Raw genomic sequence first — 22,584 nt, 5'->3', positions numbered from 1 at the left:
ATCACTATAACCCGGTCTCGTCCATGAAAACTACTAACATATTCACTCAGCTTCTACCAAAACACTTGCCTCTCATCATCTTTCTTCTCATGCTCGGGTGCATATGCACCAATAATCACCCATCTCTATCCGTCCACTTTCAGTTTTACCCATATCACTCTAGAGTCTACTTTCTTACACTCTATCACATACTCACACCACTCCTGTTTCAGGGATAGTGCTACTCCTTTCCTTGCTCTTGTCCTTACACTAACCCCTGACTTTACTCCCAAGACATTCCCAAACCACTTACCCCCGTTACACGTGAACCTTGTTTCACTCATAGCCAGAACATAGAGGTTCCTTTCCGCAAGAATACTACCTATCTCTCCTTTTCTCATCTTGGTTACATAAACACACATTTAGACACCCCAATCTGAGCCTTCGAGGAGGATGAGCACTTCCCGCGTGACTCCTTCTTCTTTTCCCCGTTTAGAAAGGTAAAATACAAGGAGGGAAGGGTTTCCAGCCCCCCGCTCCCGTCCCTTTAGTCGCCTTCTACCACACGTGAGGAATGCGTGAGAAGTATTCTTTATCCCCTATCCCCAGGGATAGGGGATATATATATATGTTCGGGATGAGAGAGCTTGGGAAGTGAGTCTGTTGTTGTTCGCTGATGATACAGCGCTGGTGGCTGATTCATGTGAGAAACTGCAGAAGCTGGTGACTGAGTTTGGTAAAGTGTGTGAAAGAAGAAAGTTAAGAGTAAATGTGAATAAGAGCAAGGTAATTAGGTACATTAGGGTTGAGGGTCAAGTCAATTGGGAGGTGAGTTTGAATGGAGAAAAACTGGAGGAAGTAAAGTGTTTTAGATATCTGGGAGTAGATCTGGCAGCGGATGGAACCATGAAAGCGGAAGTGGATCATAGGGTGGGAGAGGGGGCGAAAATCCTGGGAGCCTTGAAGAATGTGTGGAAGTCGAGAACATTATCTCGGAAAGCAAAAATGGGTATGTTTGAAGGAATAGTGGTTCCAACAATATTGTATTGTTGCGAGACGTGGGTTATGGATAGAGTTGTGCGCAGGAGGTTGGATGTGCTGGAAGTGAGATGTTTGAGGACAATGTGTGGTGTGAGGTGGTTTGATCGAGTAAGTAACGTAATGGTAAGAGAGATGTGTGGAAATAAAAAGAGCGTGGTTGAGAGAGCAGAAGAGGGTGTTTTCAAATGGTTTGGGCACATGGAGAGAATGAGTGAGGAAAGATTGACCAAGAGGATATATGTGTCGGAGGTGGAGGGAACGAGAAGTGGGAGACCAAATTGGAGGTGGAAAGATGGAGTGAAAAAGATTTTGTGTGATCGGGGCCTGAACATGCAGGAGGGTGAAAGGAGGGCAAGGAATAGAGTGAATTGGGTCGATGTGGTATACCGGGGTTGACGTGCTGTCAGTGGATTGAATCAGGGCATGTGAAGCGTCTGGGGTAAACCATGGAAAGCTGTGTAGGTATGTATATTTGCGTGTGTGGACGTATGTATATACATGTGTATGGGGGTGGGTTGGGCCATTTCTTTCGTCTGTTTCCTTGCGCTACCTCGCAAACGTGCGAGACAGCGACAAAGCAAAAAAAAAAAAGAATATATATATATATATATATATATATATATATATATATATATATATATATATATATATATATATATATATATATATATATTTATCCCTGGAGATAGGGGAGAAAGAATAATTCCCACGTATTCCCTGCGTGTCGTAGAAGGCGACGAAAAGGAAAGGGAGCGGGTGGCTGGAAATCCTCACCAAAAGAAGGGACAGAGAAAGGGGCCAAGTGAGGATATTGCCTCAAACTTCCAGTTCTCTGTTCTTAACGCAACCTCGCTTATGCGGGAGATGGCGAATAGTATGAAAGAAAAGAAAGATAAATATATATATATATATATATATATATATATATATATATATATATATATATATATATATATATATATATATATATATATGGATTTGTATGTAGCATTTATGGATCTGGAGAAGGCATATGATAGAGTTGATAGAGATGCTCTGTGGAAGGTATTAAGAATATATGGTGTGGGAGGCAAGTTGTTAGAAGCAGTGAAAAGTTTTTATCGAGGATGTAAGGCATGTGTACGTGTAGGAAGAGAGGAAAGTGATTGGTTCTCAGTGAATGTAGGTTTGCGGCAGGGGTGTGTGATGTCTCCATGGTTGTTTAATTTGTTTATGGATGGGGTTGTTAGGGAGGTAAATGCAAGAGTCCTGGAAAGAGGGGCAAGTATGAAGTCTGTTGGGGATGAGAGAGCTTGGGAAGTGAGTCAGTTGTTGTTCGCTGATGATACAGCGCTGGTGGCTGATTCATGTGAGAAACTGCAGAAACTGGTGACTGAGTTTGGTAAAGTGTGTGGAAGAAGAAAGTTAAGAGTAAATGTGAATAAGAGCAAGGTTATTAGGTACAGTAGGGTTGAGGGTCAAGTCAATTGGGAGGTGAGTTTGAATGGAGAAAAACTGGAGGAAGTGAAGTGTTTTAGATATCTGGGAGTGGATCTGTCAGCGGATGGAACCATGGAAGCGGAAGTGGATCATAGGGTGGGGGAGGGGGCGAAAATTTTGGGAGCCTTGAAAAATGTGTGGAAGTCGAGAACATTATCTCGGAAAGCAAAAATGGGTATGTTTGAAGGAATAGTGGTTCCAACAATGTTGTATGGTTGCGAGGCGTGGGCTATGGATAGAGTTGTGCGCAGGAGGATGGATGTGCTGGAAATGAGATGTTTGAGGACAATGTGTGGTGTGAGGTGGTTTGATCGAGTAAGTAACGTAAGGGTAAGAAAGATGTGTGGAAATAAAAAGAGCGTGGTTGAGAGAGCAGAAGAGGGTGTTTTGAAATGGTTTGGGCACATGGAGAGAATGAGTGAGGAAAGATTGACCAAGAGGATATATGTGTCGGAGGTGGAGGGAACGAGGAGAAGAGGGAGACCAAATAGAAGGTGGAAAGATGGAGTGAAAAAGATTTTGTGTGATCGGGGCCTGAACATGCAGGAGGGTGAAAGGAGGGCAAGGAATAGAGTGAATTGGAGCGATGTGGTATACCGGGGTTGACGTGCTGTCAGTGGATTGAATCAAGGCATGTGAAGCGTCTGGGGTAAACCATGGAAAGCTGTGTAGGTATGTATATTTGCGTGTGTGGACGTATGTATATACATGTGTATGGGGGGGGTTGGGCCATTTCTTTCGTCTGTTTCCTTGCGCTACCTCGCAAACGCGGGAGACAGCGACAAAGTATAATAAAATAAAAAATAAAATATATATATATATATATATATATATATATATATATATATATATATATATATATATATATATATATAGTGGAGAAAGAATACTTCCCACGTATTCCCTGCATGTCGTGGAAGGCGACTGCAAGGGAAGGGAACGGGGGGCAGGATATCATCCCCTCTCATTTTTTTTTTTTTAATTTTCCTAAAGAAGGAACAAAGAAGGGGGCCAGGTGAGGATATTCCCTCAAAGGCCCAGTCCTCTGTTTTTAACGCTACCTCGCTAATGCGGGAAATGGCGAATAATTTGAAATACATACACACATATATATATATATATATATATATATATATATATATATATATATATATATATATATATATATATATATATATATATATATATATATATATATATATATATATATATATATATATATATATATATATATATATATATATATATATATATATATGTGCTGAGAGGTGCAACTGGAGGGATGTCTGATCATTATCTTGTATAGGCTAAGGTGAAGATTTGTATGGGTTTTCGGAAAAGAAGAGTGAATGTTGGGGTGAAGAGGGTGGTGAGAGTAAGTGAGCTTGGGAAGGAGACCTGTGTGAGGAAGTACCAGGAGAGACTGAGTACAGAATGGAAAAAGGTGAGAGCAATGGAAGTAAGGGGAGTGGGGGAGGAATGGGATGTATTTAGGGAATCAGTGATGGATTGCGCAAAAGATGCTTGTGGCATGAGAAGAGTGGGAGGTGGGTTGATTAGAAAGGGTAGTGAGTGGTGGGATGAAGAAGTAAGAGTATTAGTGAAAGAGAAGAGAGTGGCATTTGGACGATTTTTGCAGGGAAAAAATGGAATTGAGTGGGAGATGTATAAAAGAAAGAGACAGGAGGTCAAGAGAAAGGTGCAAGAGGTGAAAAAAAGGGCAAATGAGAGTTGGGGTGAGAGAGTATCATTAAATTTTAGGGAGAATAAAAAGATGTTCTGGAAGGAGGTAAATAAAGTGCGTAAGACAAGGGAGCAAATGGGAACTTCAGTGAAAGGCGCAAATGGGGAGGTGATAACAAGTAGTGGTGATGTGAGAAGGAGATGGAGTGAATATTTTGAAGGTTTGTTGAATGTGTTTGATGATAGAGTGGCAGATATAGGGTGTTTTGGTCGAGGTGGTGTGCAAAGTGAGAGGGTTAGGGAAAATGATTTGCTAAACAGAGAAGAGGTAGTGAAAGCTTTGCGGAAGATGAAAGCCGGCAAGGCAGCAGGTTTGGATGGTATTGCAGTGGAATTTATTAAAAAAGGGGGTGACTGTATTGTTGACTGGTTGGTAAGGTTATCTAATGTATGTATGACTCATGGTGAGGTGCCTGAGGATTGGCGGAATGCGTGCATAGTGCCATTGTACAAAGGCAAAGGGGATAAGAGTGAGTGCTCAAATTACAGAGGTATAAGTTTGTTGAGTATTCCTGGTAAATTATATGGGAGGGTATTGATTGAGAGGGTGAAGGCATGTACAGAGCATCAGATTGGGGAAGAGCAATGTGGTTTCAGAAGTGGTAGAGGATGTGTGGATCATGTGTTTGCTTTGAAGAATGTATGTGAGAAATACTTAGAAAAGCAAATGGATTTGTATGTAGCATTTATGGATCTGGAGAAGGCATATGATAGAGTTGATAGAGATGCTCTGTGGAAGGTATTAAGAGAATATGGTGTGGGAGGAAAGTTGTTAGAAGCAGTGAAAAGTTTTTATCGAGGATGTAAGGCATGTGTACGTGTAGGAAGAGAGGAAAGTGATTGGTTCTCAGTGAATGTAGGTTTGCGGCAGGGGTGTGTGATGTCTCCATGGTTGTTTAATTTGTTTATGGATGGGGTTGTTAGGGAGGTAAATGCAAGAGTTTTGGAAAGAGGGGCAAGTATGAAGTCTGTTGGGGATGAGAGAGCTTGGGAAGTGAGTCAGTTGTTGTTCGCTGATGATACAGCGCTGGTGGCTGATTCATGTGAGAAACTGCAAAAGCTGGTGACTGAGTTTGGTAAAGTGTGTGGAAGAAGAAAGTTAAGAGTAAATATGAATAAGAGCAAGGTTATTAGGTAAAGTAGGGTTGAGGGTCAAGTCAATTGGGAGTTGAGTTTGAATGGAGAAAAACTGGAGGAAGTGAAGTGTTTTAGATATCTGGGAGTGGATCTGGCAGAGGATGGAACCATGGAAGCGGAAGTGGATCATAGGGTGGGGGAGGGGGCGAAAATTCTGGGGGCCTTGAAGAATGTGTGGAAGTCGAGAACATTATCTCGGAAAGCAAAAATGGGTATGTTTGAAGGAATAGTGGTTCCAACAATGTTGTATGGTTGCGAGGCGTGGGCTATGGATAGAGTTGTGCGCAGGAGGATGGATGTGCTGGAAATGAGATGTTTGAGGACAATGTGTGGTGTGAGGTGGTTTGATCGAATGAGTAACGTAAGGGTAAGAGAGATGTGTGGAAATAAAAAGAGCGTGGTTGAGAGAGCAGAAGAGGGTGTTTTGAAGTGGTTTGGGCACATGGAGAGAATGAGTGAGGAAAGATTGACCAAGAGGATATATGTGTCGGAGGTGGAGGGAACGAGGAGAAGAGGGAGACCAAATTGGAGGTGGAAAGATGGAGTGAAAAAGATTTTGTGTGATCGGGGCTCTGAACATGAGGAGGGTGAAAGGAGGGCTAGGAATAGAGTGAATTGGAGCGATGTGGTATACCGTGGTTGACGTGCTGTCAGTGGATTGAATCAAGGCATGTGAAGCGTCTGGGGTAAACCCTGGAAAGCTGTGTAGGTATGTATATTTGCGTGTGTGGACGTATGTATATACATGTGTATGGGGGGGGGGTTGGGCCATTTCTTTCGTCTGTTTCCTTGCGCTACCTCGCAAACGCGGGAGACAGCGACAAAGTATAATAAAAAATAGTAAAATAATATATATATATATATATATATATATATATATATATATATATATATATATATATATATATATATATATATATATATTCTTTAACTTACTTGGAGAACTTTTCAGGAAAAAGGAAAAAGTTGGTCGTGAGAGTGAGGCCCCGGTGGGGCGTCCAGGAGGCAACTTGCAACGCCGGGGTTGCTTCGGGGCTGAATGGCATGTAGAGGTAGACATTGACCCTGGAGGATGTCATATGTGGGAATGACGTCTACTGAACAATATTCTCATTATATATACAATGTGTGTAAAACATGAGAGTATCGCTTGGTCACTCATGATTCACATTCACAATTAACAAGTCCAGAGATATACTTGATTTAGTGTACTTAAAAACTAAAGTTAAACAAGTTTAGTAGTTATCATATGGATAGGATTTCTTATTATAGGAAATGGAGGTTACTTTGAGTGAGCATAAAATGGAGCTATGAGGAACTTGGCAATTATACTGTGTTAAGGCGTAGGTGCCTTTGAAAGGGAAATGGTCATGGAATCATACTGCTTGGAGAGAAGAGTCATGCACGTAGCACCAGAAGGAAGAAAGAAGAATATCTAATTGAAATTGGAATTGTTTATATTTTCTCGTCTATTAAAGGTGGTAGAGCCTTGGGTGAAGTCCTGTTAAGAAGTAAGTGAACTGGACCACAAGAAGACGTCCATGAGGGTGTCCTAGAACGATTTAGACTGAGCGAGTCAAGAACTTCTCTGAAGATAAGAAAGAAGACACTGGAAAAGGTTGAAGATAAGAGAGAGTAGGAGGACAGAAGCGAGTGGAGATCACCGAGTGGGAGACCGGTGACTGACGTACACTGACTGGAAGGCTGGTGACTGATACACTGACTGGGAGGCAGGAAACTGACATGCATTGACTGGGAAGCCAATGACTGACTCACTATGACTGTAAGGCCGACGACTGACAGGTCTAGCAAATGTTTAGCGAGGAAGGTGAGACAGTGAAAGATGAAAGACTTACGGTTGATAAACAGAATAAAGAAGATTAGGCACAGACGCATGAAGAAATGTGTGTGGGATGTTTATGGAGAAAGATGTATATGTGTGCTGTAAGTCTTGAGCAAAGATCCTATAACTAAAAGATGCACAACTTCAGCTTTGCCCTATAAGGAATGTCGTGCCTAGTTTAACTCTCTGCTGACTGTAATACCATGACGTCACCGCGACGTCAGGAAACATTGCCATGGTTACATAGAAACCCGTGGTAAACAATGTGTCGTCTGCTATACTTGTGTCAGCTGTCAGACCGTCGTGTGGTCGTCTGCTATACTGTCGTCTGCAGGTGTACCAAATGTTCCAGTTGTTCGATGGACCATAAAATGCTGAGTTATTGATGATTATCTTTAACAGTGTATATTCGCTATTCCGTTATTCCTATCCTTGCACGAGGTAATTGTCTGGGAAGAAGTTAGAAATAACTCATTTTCACGTATATTTACAAACTGTACGGAGTATGATGGAATAATCATACAAATATACGACCTTCTTATATTTCCTGATTCGTGCGTGAGTGATGTTGGCCCGTCTGTCTTATTGTTTCATTCATTATCTTCATAGTTCTGTAAATTCTAATTTTGCTGTAGTTTTCCACAATTAGGTCAAGGACATTATGGCGTTCTGGAAAATTTACATTACAACTTGATAATAAGATGGTTTTTAGTCCTTCTATTATTTTCTGCACTTGCAACAATCATGCGAAAGTCTACTCAAATTTTCCTTCCATATAAAGTAAGTCAGTAAAACACTATCTGATGGTGGTACATATAAACTTCTTAACCGTTCTGCACATTCTTGTGCTTTCAAATATGTCATCAGGTTATCATATGGCACCACAGGAGATGAATTGATTATAGAATTATGGCAAATTTCGCAGCTTACTTTCTTTACAATATTTCTGACAATGAACCTCCAATATAATTGAGCATGTTCTCCTTCACAACACCAGCAGCTGGTTCAGTTACGACCTCGGGCTCCTCCATTGCTTCATCACACCTGTCCACTGCACAGCTGACCTCTGGACTTGTTTCGGTAATACATTTAGTTTGTTGGACAAAGATGAAGATGAAGGCTGGGATCTATATGTTTGTTGGACAATGATGAACATGAAGGCTGGGATCTATATGTTTGTTGGACAATGATGAACATGAAGGCTGGGATCTATATGTTTGTTGGACAATGATGAACATGAAGGCTGGGATCTAATTGTTTGTTGGACAATGATGAACATGAAGGCTGGGATCTATATGTTTGTTGGACAATGATGAACATGAAGGCTGGGATCTAATTGTTTGTTGGACAATGATGAACATGAAGGCTGGGATCTATATGTTTGTTGGACAATGATAAACATGAAGGCTGGGATCTAATTGTTTGTTGGACAATGATGAACATGAAGGCTGGGATCTATATGTTTGTTGGACAATGATGAACATGAAGGCTGGGATCTAATTGTTTGTTGGACAATGATGAACATGAAGGCTGGGATCTATATGTTTGTTGGACAATGATGAACATGAAGGCTGGGATCTAATTGTTTGTTGGACAATGATGAACATGAAGGCTGGGATCTATATGTTTGTTGGACAATGATAAACATGAAGGCTGGGATCTAATTGTTTGTTGGACAATGATGAACATGAAGGCTGGGATCTAATTGTTTGTTGGACAATGATGAACATGAAGGCTGGGATCTAATTGTTTGTTGGACAATGATGAACATGAAGGCTGGGATCTATATGTTTGTTGGACAATGATGAACATGAAGGCTGGGATCTATATGTTTGTTGGACAATGATAAACATGAAGGCTGGGATCTAATTGTTTGTTGGACAATGATGAACATGAAGGCTGGGATCTAATTGTTTGTTGGACAATGATGAACATGAAGGCTGGGATCTAATTGTTTGTTGGACAATGATAAACATGAAGGCTGGGATCTATATGTTTGTTGGACAATGATGAACATGAAGGCTGGGATCTATATGTTTGTTGGACAATGATGAACATGAAGGCTGGGATCTAATTGTTTGTTGGACAATGATGAACATGAAGGCTGGGATCTATATGTTTGTTGGACAATGATGAACATGAAGGCTGGGATCTAATTGTTTGTTGGACAATGATGAACATGAAGGCTGGGATCTAATTGTTTGTTGGACAATGATGAACATGAAGGCTGGGATCTATATGTGTGTTGGACAATGATAAACATGAAGGCTGGGATCTAATTGTTTGTTGGACAATGATGAACATGAAGGCTGGGATCTATATGTGTGTTGGACAATGATAAACATGAAGGCTGGGATCTATATGTTTGTTGGACAATGATGAACATGAAGGCTGGGATCTATATGTTTGTTGGACAATGATGAACATGAAGGCTGGGATCTATATGTTTGTTGGACAATGATGAACATGAAGGCTGGGATCTATATGTTTGTTGGACAATGATGAACATGAAGGCTGGGATCTATATGTTTGCTGCTCTGCAAAAAGGAGTACCACAAGCGTTGCCACCGTACACGTACTGTACAGGTCGCCATGACGACTGTCTGTCATTCATTTGTGTTCGAAACGTCAAAGAGCGACCTCGATCTTGAGCTTATAATCATGATGTTATGTTTGTGCATTTTGTCAAAAGGTATAAACTTGGGGAGCAAGCAACATTCCAATAACATCATATTCATTTTGAAATATACTGAAGATCAATTGGGAGGTACAGTATCTTTAACTTAGTTATCCTAATGAGTAAAATAACGGAAGGTTTCGGATCAGTGACAAAAGCAAAGCCTATGATTGGTCAGGCGCTCCTTTGACGCCATAGACGGTTATTACAACCACCAGAGTGTACTAATGAGGCCAGCAGGTACGCTGAATTTCATGGACTGTGACATCTTTTAGCTACAGGATCTATGGCCTTGAGAGAGAGAGAGAGAGAGAGGACAGAGTGGACTCATATAAGGAGGTACACAGACCAGTGTGTGTGAGGTGCGTCATGATGTTGTGCCGGAGTATCAAGTGTTGAGAGATAAAGTAGACTACAGGAAGATACAGTTGTATTTTCTGACGATTACCTAATGGACTCTGCGGAGTCCTCCATGATAAGCAGCATGGAGTTGGTCATGGAAAATGTCCTTTTAAGGTTCTGCAGTTGCTGGAGCGGAAGGCGGGTGAGGACGAGGAGCCTGGTGGACCACACCAGGAGGCGGCCCTTGAGGGACCAGTGGGCGAAGGCGGCGAGGAAGGCTGGGTCGTCGCTCACCACCACCACCGTCACGCACCATGACAACTGACGTAGCTGGTGGTGATGACGTCAACAGTCAAGTAATTATGTAATAAAGGATGACCTTCGTGCCTCAGGTGTGTCGCGATAGCTAAGTATCCACCTGAACAAAAATGTGAAGTAACATGGCTGACCCAGTGGTATGATCAGGGTTATCTACCCGCCTGAGAAACAATGTGGAAGTGTTCCGCCTTCCACTCAGGTTTTCTTGTGAGACTGACCGAGTCCGACAATGGTGTAAAAGTGACCTAACCACGTCAACAGTAAACTAATCCATCATTACTTATAATTGGCCCTTCGTGACCTTATCTTGCCTTGCTGTGAATTTAGATAACCAATCCTCTTCAGCAGTAATATTAAAGTGTCCTACCTACCGCAATAACAAGTGTAACTTTCCTTCCCAAAGATACCGAGAGAGCAACCTACCCGCCGAGCTTCGCTAACTATCTGTGAGAGCTGCGTCTGCGTCGTCCTGACCATCTGGTCATCTACTCGTACATCCAAGACAGTGGCGCCCCAGGATGCCCCCAACTTACTCATTTCCTGGAGATGATACGAAGATACAAAGTAAAAAAGAATGTGCAAGAGACCACTAGAAGATGTTGCAACACACAATCACACATTTTTCTTTTGTCATTATTTGCTCTTGTCAGTCAGGATCATGACTCACCGTGAATACAGAAGTGGATGAGGTATTGCCGTCCAAAAGAAGGATGACAGAGCAACGAGGATTAGACACTGTTGACATCACAGCGTCTATTGCCTCTCCAGCTACTGCCAGTGTTTCCACGTTACCTGTCAAGGGCACATGGAAGTTACTCTTGACGTTCGGTTGAACCAGGAGCATACGAGGCGTGATGAAGGCTACACAGGAACAAGCTAAACATTATTATACGACAGTAGCACATGAGCCAATCACCCTAAACAACCACACCACTCACTGTAAGGGCTACTCCATGCACAAAATTACTGCATGTTACGAAAACTAACGTACTTCTTTAAATGGAAGGATGTGCCCACTCTAATGTCATTCAGAATATATCTACTTTATCATGGTGTTTTTCTCGTTTTATTCACCTTCGTCTTTCATCCCGTTGAATTGTTCTGTGTGACCTCCAGAAGTTTGGACAAAGACTGTTGACCGAACGAAATTTGTATAATAAAGTCAGGAATGCCTAGTAATCCACATGTGTGTTTAGCATCGCTATATACAGCCTATCAAGGAAACTGATTCAGAGCTGATATAACTACGTTATAGCATTATGACCAGTAAAGGGAACAATGCTAATTGGACCGACGGAATGATAAATAACACAAGAAAGCCAAGTATCTGATGAAGACGTTTGACTAATACATCTAATGGATGATAAGATGAAAATACATGAAAAGATTTAGATCAACTTAAGATATTATAAGGAAAACTATACACATTGGTCAAAGTTGACATTGCCTTCAGATATAGAAACAGAAATGCTTCAGAAGTTACTTACACCATATGTTTTCTAACCCAAGCTAGAATACGCTGAAACCTTCGCATAAAGATGGTAGAAAGGCTCCAAACAACGAAAAAAAAATAGTTTCATAAGTAAGTAAAATGAATTATGGAGAACCGAGTGAAACCCACGAACTACCACCAGAAAAGATAAAAGATCATCGAGAAAAATGATAATCACATGGAATTTCCAGAGAGCATAACAGTGGTAATATACAACAGATATTTGAAGTTATAGGAAAGTGCAAGAGAAGAGTAGATAAATGGAGGTTAAGCAAGGATGTAAAGAAGTATTTCTTCACCAACACAGTTCCAGAAGAACAACTAGACCAAAGAAGAAATAACTGTACTTAGAGATGGACAACTCAGAAGCCATTTGACGGGATGAAGAAGTAGTAGTACTATCAATGTATACTACTTCTTCACACACACACACAAACATACACACACACACACACACACACACACACACACACACACACACACACACACCCATCTCAGGAAACCTATCCACCTTTTCCCACCAACAACGACAGCTCACACAGCAGTTTCCCATTAAACTGCTGACATCAGTCACACAGATAATAGACACCCCGCGCACCTTTACCATGAACCAACGCTTATCACCAAAATTGACTGGTTCTATTATGACCTTGCACTGGCAGATATATGAAAAGTCCCCCATACAGTGGCTCTAGTAATAATGAATATCCTTAATTGTAAGTTATAATATTCCCAACATATCAAACAACAACTATGAATAAAAGATTCGAAAAACGTTGGACATATATATGACAAAACTGACGACCATCTGCCACCTTGTTCACTCCGTCTGCGTTTGTTTCCCGCGATAACTTATGCACACAATCAGATCTCGCCTTATCCAAAAATTCTATCCTCTTATATATATATATATATATATATATATATATATATATATATATATATATATATATATATTTTTTTTTTTTTTTTTTTTTTTTTTTATACTTTGTCGCTGTCTCCCGCGTTTGCGAGGTAGCGCAAGGAAACAGACGAAAGAAATGGCCCAACCCCCCCCCCATACACATGTACATACACACGTCCACACACGCAAATATACATACCTACACAGTTTTCCATAGTTTACCCCAGACGCTTCACATGCCATGATTCAATCCACTGACAGCACGTCAACCCCGGTATACCACATCGCTCCAATTCACTCTATTCCGATCACACAAAATCTTTTTCACTCCATCTTTCCACCTCCAATTTGGTCTCCCTCTTCTCCTCGTTCCCTCCACCTCCGACACATATATCCTCTTGGTCAATCTTTCCTCACTCATTCTCTCCATGTGCCCAAACCATTTCAAAACACCCTCTTCTGCTCTCTCAACCACGCTCTTTTTATTTCCACACATCTCTCTTACCCTTACGTTACTTACTCGATCAAACCACCTCACACCACACATTGTCCTCAAACATCTCATTTCCAGCACATCCATCCTCCTGCGCACAACTCTATCCATAGCCCACGCCTCGCAACCATACAACATTGTTGGAACCACTATTCCTTCAAACATACCCATTTTTGCTTTCCGAGATAATGTTCTCGACTTCCACACATTTTTCAAGGCTCCCAAAATTTTCGCCCCCTTCCCCACCCTATGATCCACTTCCGCTTCCATGGTTCCATCCGCTGACAGATCCACTCCCAGATATCTAAAACACTTCACTTCCTCCAGTTTTTCTCCATTCAAACTTACCTCCCAATTGACTTGACCCTCAACCCTACTGTACCTAATAACCTTGCTCTTATTCACATATATATATATATATATATATATATATATATTTTTTTTTTTTTGTCGCTGTCTCCCGCGTTTGCGAGGTAGCGCAAGGAAACAGACGAAAGAAATGGCCCAACCCACCCCCATACACATGTATATACATACGTCCACACACGCAAATATACATACCTACACAGTTTTCCATAGTTTACCCCAGACGCTTCACATGCCATGATTCAATCCACTGACAGCACGTCAACCCCGGTATACCACATCGCTCCAATTCACTCTATTCCTTGCCCTCCTTTCACCCTCCTGCATGTTCAGGCCCCGATCACACAAAATCTTTTTCACTCCATCTTTCCACCTCCTATTTGGTCTCTCTCTTCTCCTCGTTCCCTCTACCTCCGACACATATATCCTCTTGGTCAATCTTTCCTAACTCATTCTCTCCATGTGACCAAACCATTTCAAAACACCCTCTTCTGCTCTCTCAACCACGCTCTTTTATTTCCACACATCTCTCTTACCCTTACGTTCCTTACTCGATCAAAAAACCTCACACCACACATTGTCCTCAAACATCTCATTTCCAGCACATCCATCCTCCTGCGCACAACTCGATCCATAGTCCACGCCTCGCAACCATATGTATATACATGTGTATGGGGGGGGGGTTGGGCCATTTCTTTCGTCTGTTTCCTTGCGCTACCTCGCAAACGCGGGAGACAGCGACAAAGTATAATAGATAAAATAATAATATAAATATATATATATATATATATATATATATATATATATATATATATATATATATATATATATATATATATATATATATTTATATTATTATTTTATCTATTATACTTTGTCGCTGTCTCCCCTCTCGTTTTTTTTTTTTTTTTTTTTTTTTTTTTTTTTTTTTTTTCCAAAAGAAGGAACAGAGAATTGGGCCAGGTGAGGGTATTCCCTCAAAGGCCCAGTCCTCTGTTCTTAATGCTACCTCGCTAACGCGGGAAATGGCGAATAGTATAAAAGAAAAAAGAAAAAGATATATATATATATATATATATATATATATATATATATTTATACATATATATATATATATATATATATATATATATATATATATATATATATATATATATATATATATATATATATATATATATATATATATATATATATATATATATATATATATATATATATATATATATATATATATATACATACATATATATATATATATATATATATATATATATATATATATATATATATATATATATATATATATATATATATATATATATATATATATATGATTTGGTAAACAGAGAAGAGGTAGTAAAAGCTTTGCGGAAGATGAAAGCCGGAAAGGCAGCAGGTTTGGATGGTATTGCAGTGGAATTTATTAAAAAAGGGGGTGACTGTATTGTTGAGTGGTTGGTAAGGTTATTTAATGTATGTATGACTCATGGTGAGGTGCCTGAGGATTGGCGGAATGCGTGCATAGTGCCATTGTACAAAGGCAAAGGGGATAAGAGTGAGTGCTCAAATTACAGAGGTATAAGTTTGTTGAGTATTCCTGGTAAATTATATGGGAGGGTATTGATTGAGAGGGTGAAGGCAAGCAAAAAGCATCAGATTGGGGAAGAGCAGTGCGGTTTCAGAAGTGGTAGAGGATATGTGGATCAGGTGTTTCCTTTGAAGAATGTATGTGAGAAATACTTAGAAAAACAAATGGATTTGTATGTAGCATTTATGGATCTGGAGAAGGCATATGATAGAGTTGATAGAGATTCTTTTTGGAAGGTATTAAGAATATACGGTGTGGGAGGCAAGTTGTTAGAAGCGGTAAAAAGATTTTATCGAGGATGTAAGGCATGTTTACGTGTAGGAAGAGAGGAAAGTGATTGGTTCTCAGTGAATGTAGGTTTGCGGCAGGGGTGTGTGATGTCTCCATGGTTGTTTAATTTGTTTATGGATGGGGTTGTTAGGGAGGTGAATGCAAGAGTTTTGGAAAGAGGGGCAAGTATGAAGTCTGTTGTGGATGACAGAGCTTGGGAAGTGAGTCAGTTGTTGGTCGCTGATGATACAGCGCTGGTGGCTGATTCATGTGAGAAACTGCAGAAGCTGGTGACTGAGTTTGGTAAAGTGTGTGAAAGAAGAAAGTTAAGAGTAAATGTGAATAAGAGAAAAGTAATTAGGTACAGTAGAGTTGAGGGTCAAGTCAGTTGGGAGGTATGTTTGAATGGAGAAAAGCTGGAGGAAGTAAAGTGTTTTAGATATCTGGGAGTGGATCTGGCAGCGGATGGAACCATGGAAGCGGCAGTGGATCATATGGTGGGGGAGGGGGCGAAAATCCTGGGAGCCTTGAAGAATGTGTGGAATTCGAGAACATTATCTCGGAAAGCAAAAATGGGTATGTTTGAAGGAATAGTGGTTCCAACAATGTTGTATGGTTGCGAGGCGTGGGCTATGGATAGAGTTGTGCGCAGGAGGATGGATGTGCTGGAAATGAGATGTTTGAGGACAATGTGTGGAGTGAGGTGGTTTGATCGAGTAAGTAACGTAAGGGTAAGAGAGATGTGTGGAAATAAATGGAGCGTGGTTGAGAGAGCAGAAGAGGGTGTTTTGAAATGGTTTGGGCACATGGAGAGAATATGTGAGGAAAGATTGACCAAGAGGATATATGTGTCGGAGGTGGAGGGAACGAGAAGAAGTTGGAGACCAAATTGGAGGTGAAAAGATGGAGTGAAAAAGATTTTGTGTGATCGGGGCCTGAACATGCAGGAGGGTGAAAGGAGGGCAAGGAATAGAGTGAATTGGATCGATGTGGTATACTGGGGTTGACGTGCTGTCAGTGGATTGAATCAGGGCATGTGAAGCGTCTGGGGTAAACCATGGAAAGCTGTGTAGGTATGTATATTCCATTTCCACACATCTCTCTTACCCTTACGTTACTTACTCGATCAAACCACCTCACAACACATATTGTCCTCAACCATCTCATTTCTAGCACATCCACTCTCCTGCGCACAACTCTATCCATAGCCAACGCCTCGCAACCATAAAAATTGCTGGAACCACTATTCCTTCAAACATACCCATTTTTGCTTTCCGAGATAATGTTCTCGACTTCCACACATTCTACAAGGCTCCCAGGATTTTCGCCCCCTCCCCTACCCAATGACCCATTTCCGCTTCCATGGTTCCATCCGCTGCCAGATCCACTCCCAGATATCTAAAACACTTTACTTCCTCCAGTTTTTCTCCATTCAAACTTACCTCTCAGTTGACTTGACCCTCAACCCTACTGTACCTAATAACCTTGCTCTTATTCACATTTACTCTTAACTTTCTTCTTTCACACACTTTACCAAACTCAGTCACCAGCTTCTGCAGTTTCTCACATGAATCAGCCACCAGCCCCGTATCATCAGCGAACAACAACTGACTCACTTCCCAGGCTCTATCATCCACAACACACTTCATACTTGCCCCTCTTTCCAAAACTCTTGCATTCACCTCCCTAACAACCCCATCCATAAACAAATTAAACAACCATGGAGACTTCACACACCCCTGGCGCAAACCTACATTCACTGAGAACCAATCACTTTCCTCTCTTCCTACACGTAAACATGCCTTACATCCTCGATAAAAACTTTTCACTGCTTCTAACAACTTGCCACCCACACCATATATTCTTAATACCTTCCACAGCGCATCTCTATCAACTCTATCATATGCCTTCTCCAGATCCATAAATGCTACATACAAACCCATTTGCTTTTCTAAGTATTTCTCACATACATTCTTCAAAGAAACACCTGATCCAAACATCCTCTACCACTTCTGAAACCACACTGCTCTTCCCCAATCTGATGCTCTGTACATGCCTTCACCCTCTCAATCAATACCCTCGCATATAATTTACCAGGAATACTGAACAAACTTATACCTCTGAAATGTGAGCACTCACTCTTATCCCCTTTGCCTTTGTACAATGGCACTATGCACGCATTCCGCCAATCTTCAGGCACCTCACCATGAGTCATACATATATTAAATAACCTTACCAACCAGTCAATAATACAGTCACCCCCTTTTTTAATAAATTCCACTGCAATACCATCAAAACCTGCTGCCTTGCCGGCTTTCATCTTCCGCAAAGCTTTTACTACCTCTTCTCTGTTTACCAAATCATTTTCCCTAACACTCTCACTTTGCACACCAACTCGACCAAAACACCCTATATCTGCCACTCTATCATCAAACATATTCAACAAACCTTCAAAATACTCACTACATCTCTTTCTCACATCACCACTACTTGTTATCACCTCCCCATTTGCGCCCTTCACAGAAGTTCCCATTTGCTCCCTTGTCTTACGCACTTTATTTATCTCCTTCCAGAACATCTTTTTATTCTCCCTAAAATTTGATGATACTCTCTCACCCCAACTCTCATTTGCCCTCTTTTTCACCTCTTGTACCTTTCTCTTGACCTCCTATCTCTTTCTTTTATACATCTCCCACTCATTTGCAATTTTTCCCTGGAAAAATCGTCCAAATGCTTCTCTCTTCTCTTTCACCAATAATCTTACTTCTTCATTCCACCACTCACTACCCTTTCTAATCAACCCACTCTTCTCATGCCACAAGCATCTTTTGCGCAATACATCCCATTTCTCCCCCACTCCCCTTACTTCCATTGTTCTCACCTTTTTCCATTCTGTACTCAGTCTCTCCTGGTACTTCCTCACACAAGTCTCCTTCCCAAGCTCACTTACTCTCACCACCCTCTTTATCCCAACATTCACTCTTCTTTTCTGAAAACCCATATATATATACATATATATATACATTTATATATATGTATATATATATATATATATTATATATATATATATATATATATATATATATATATATATATATATATATATATATATATATATATATATATATATATATATATATATATATATATATATATATATATATATATATATATATATATATATATATATATATATATATATATATATATATATATATATATATATATATATATATATATATATATATATATATATATATATATATATATATATATATATATATATATATATAATATATATATATATATATATATATATATATATATATATATATATATATATATATATATATATATATATATATATATATATATATATATATATATATATATATATATATATATATATATATGTATATATGTATATATATATATATATATATATATATATATATATATATATATATATATATACATATATATATATATATATACATATATATATATATATATATATATATATATATATATATATATATATATATATATATATATATATATATATATATATATATATATATATATATATATATATATATATATATATATATATATATATATATATATATATATATATATATATATATATATATATATATATATATATATATATATATATATATATATATATATATATATATATATATATATATATATATATATATATATATATATATATATATATATAATATATATATATATATATATATATATATATATATATATATATATATATATATATATATATATATATATATATATATATATATATATATATATATATATATATATATATATATATATATATATATATATATATATATATATATATATATATATATATATATATATATATATATATATATATATATATATATATATATATATATATATATATATATATATATATATATATATATATATATATATATATATAATATATATATATATATATATATGTATATATATATATATATATATATATATATATATATATATATATATATATATATATATATATATATATATATATATATATATATATATATATATATATATATATATATATATATATTTATATATATATATATGTATATATATATATATATATATATATATATATATATATATATATATATATATATATATATATATATATATATATATATATATATATATATATATTATATATATATATATATATATATATATATATATATATATATATATATATATATATATATATATATATATATATATATATATATATATATATATATATATATATATATATATATATATATATATATATATATATATATATATATATATATATATATATATATATATATATATATATATGTATATATATATGTATATATATATATATATATATATATATATATATATATATATATATATATATATATATATATATATATATATATATATATATATATATATATATATATATATATATATATATATATATATATATATATATGTCTCCATGCCTGTATAATTTGTTTATGGATGGGGTTGGTAGAGAGGTGAATGCAAAAATTTTGGAAAGAGCGGCAAGTATGCAGTCTGTTGGGGATCAGAGAGCTTGGGAAGTGAGTCAGTCGTTGTTCGCTGATGATACGGCGCTGCTGGCTGATTCATGTGAGAAACTTCAGAAGCTGAGTTTGGTAAAGTGTGTGAGAGAAGAAACTTAAGAGTAAACGTGAATAAGAGCAAGGTTATTAGGTACAATAGGGTTGAGGGTCAAGTCAATTGGGAGGTAAGTTTGAATGGAGAAAAACTGGAGGAAGTAAAGTGTTTTAGATATCTTGGAGTGGATCTGGCAGCGGATGGAACCTTGTAAGCGGAAGTGAATCTTAGGGTGGGGGAGGGGGCGAAAATTCTGGGAGCCTTGAAGAATGTGTGGAAGTCGAGAACATTATCTCGGAAAGCAAAAATGGGTATGTTTGAAGGAATAGTGGTTCCAACAATGTTGTATGGTTGCGAGGCGTGGGCTATGGATAGAGTAGTACGCAGGAGGGTGGATGTGCTGGAAATGAGATGTGTGAGGACAATATATGGTGTGAGGTGTTTTGATGGAGTAATTAATGTAAGGGTAAGAGAGATGTGTGGAAATAAAAAGATCGTGGTTGAGAGAGCAGAAGAGGGTGTTTTGAAATGGTTTGGGCACATGAAGAGAATGAGCGAGGAAAGATTCACCGAGAGGATATATGTGTCGGAGTAGGAGGGAACGAGGAGAAGTGGTATACCATTTGGAGGTGGAAAGATGGAGTGAAAAAGATTTTGAGTGATCGGGGCCTGAACATGCAGGAAGGTGAAAGGCGGGCAAGGAATAGAGTGAATTGGATCGATGTGGTATACCGGGGTTGACGTGCTGTCAATGGATTGAATCAGGGCATGTGAAGCGTCTGGGGTAAACCATGGAAATTTCTGTGGGTAATGGATGTGGAAAGGGAGCTGTGGTTTTGGGCATAATTGCATGACAGCTAGAGACTCAGTGTGAACGAATGGGGCCTTTGTTGTCTTTTCCTAGCGCTACTTCGCACACTTGAGGGGGAGGGGGGATGTTATTCCATGTGTGCCGAGGTGGCGATGGGAATGAACAAAGGCAGACAGTGTGAATTGTGTGCATGTGTATATATGTATATGTCTGTGTGTGTATATATATGTGTAAATTGAGATGTATGGGTATGTATATTTGTGTGTGTGGACATGTATGTATATACATGTGTATGGGAGTGTGTTAGGCCATTTTTTTCGTCTATTTCCTTGCGTTACCTCGCAAACTTGGGAGACAGCGACAAAGCAAGATAAATGAATAAATATATATACATATATATATATATATATATATATATATATATATATATATATATATATATATATATATATTTATATATATATATATATATATATATATATATATATATATATATATATATATATATATATATATATATACATACATATAGTTATTTCCTATTATACGTGCCTATAGCCTAGCGGTAGCATTCCCGCCTGTGGCACAGGGGTCCCGGGTTCCATCCTGGCTATTGGAGTTTTGTGTTCTATGAAGGTGCGCTTCACATCCACTTAATTTGTATTCATATACCTCTGCGTTGTACAGTTAGGTTCGGTAAAATGCTATCTGCTGCTTATGTGAGCCTGTTAGGAAATAACCGGTGTAGACCCCGTTGCTAACCATTGTTAGACGAAGGGTATTCGAGTCCAAAGTATTCGAATAGTTATTTCCTATCAGCCAGGACCAAAACAAAGCGGCAGCATTCCCGCCTGTGGCACAGGGGTCCCGGGTTCGATCCTCGCTGTTGGAGGTTTGTATAATATATATATATATATATATATATATATATATATATATATATATATATATATATATATATATATATATATATATATATATATATATATATTTATTTATTTTTCTTTTTTTGCTTTGTCGTTCTCTCCCGCGTTTGCGAGGTACCGCAAAGAAACAGACGAAAGAAATGGCCTAACCCACCCCCATACACATGTATATACACACACGTCCACACACGCAAATATACATACCTATACATCTCAATGTACAGATATATATATATATATATATATATATATATATATATATATATATATATATATATATATATATATATATATATATATACACACACAGACACATACATATATACCCATGAACACAGTTCACACTGTCTGACTTTATTCATTCCCATCGCCACCTCGCCACACATGGAATACCATCCCCCTCCCCCCTCATGTGTGCGGGGTAGCGCTAGGAAAAGACAAAAAAGGCCTCATTCGTTC

At 38.0% G+C, this 22,584-nt stretch overlaps 1 protein-coding gene across 1 annotated transcript in view; it reads right to left on the bottom strand.

Moving 5' to 3' along the window:
* LOC139753932 (probable glutamate receptor) overlaps positions 1–22,584 on the bottom strand; it is a 116,635-nt gene that overhangs the window by 81,314 nt on the left and 12,737 nt on the right. Inside the window, exons 2-5 of the mRNA XM_071670891.1 lie at positions 11,227–11,420; positions 10,983–11,087; positions 10,348–10,571; positions 6,316–6,444 (exon numbers count right to left, since the gene is read on the bottom strand). Coding sequence (XP_071526992.1) covers positions 6,316–6,444; positions 10,348–10,571; positions 10,983–11,087; positions 11,227–11,420 — 652 coding nt within the window. The remainder of the gene's footprint in view (positions 1–6,315; positions 6,445–10,347; positions 10,572–10,982; positions 11,088–11,226; positions 11,421–22,584) is intronic.

Source organism: Panulirus ornatus, chromosome 16 (assembly GCF_036320965.1).
Source record: "Panulirus ornatus isolate Po-2019 chromosome 16, ASM3632096v1, whole genome shotgun sequence".
NCBI lineage: Eukaryota > Metazoa > Arthropoda > Malacostraca > Decapoda > Palinuridae > Panulirus > Panulirus ornatus.
Note: the sequence above shows the minus strand (reverse complement) of the source record. Positions and strands in the feature narration are given on the sequence as shown.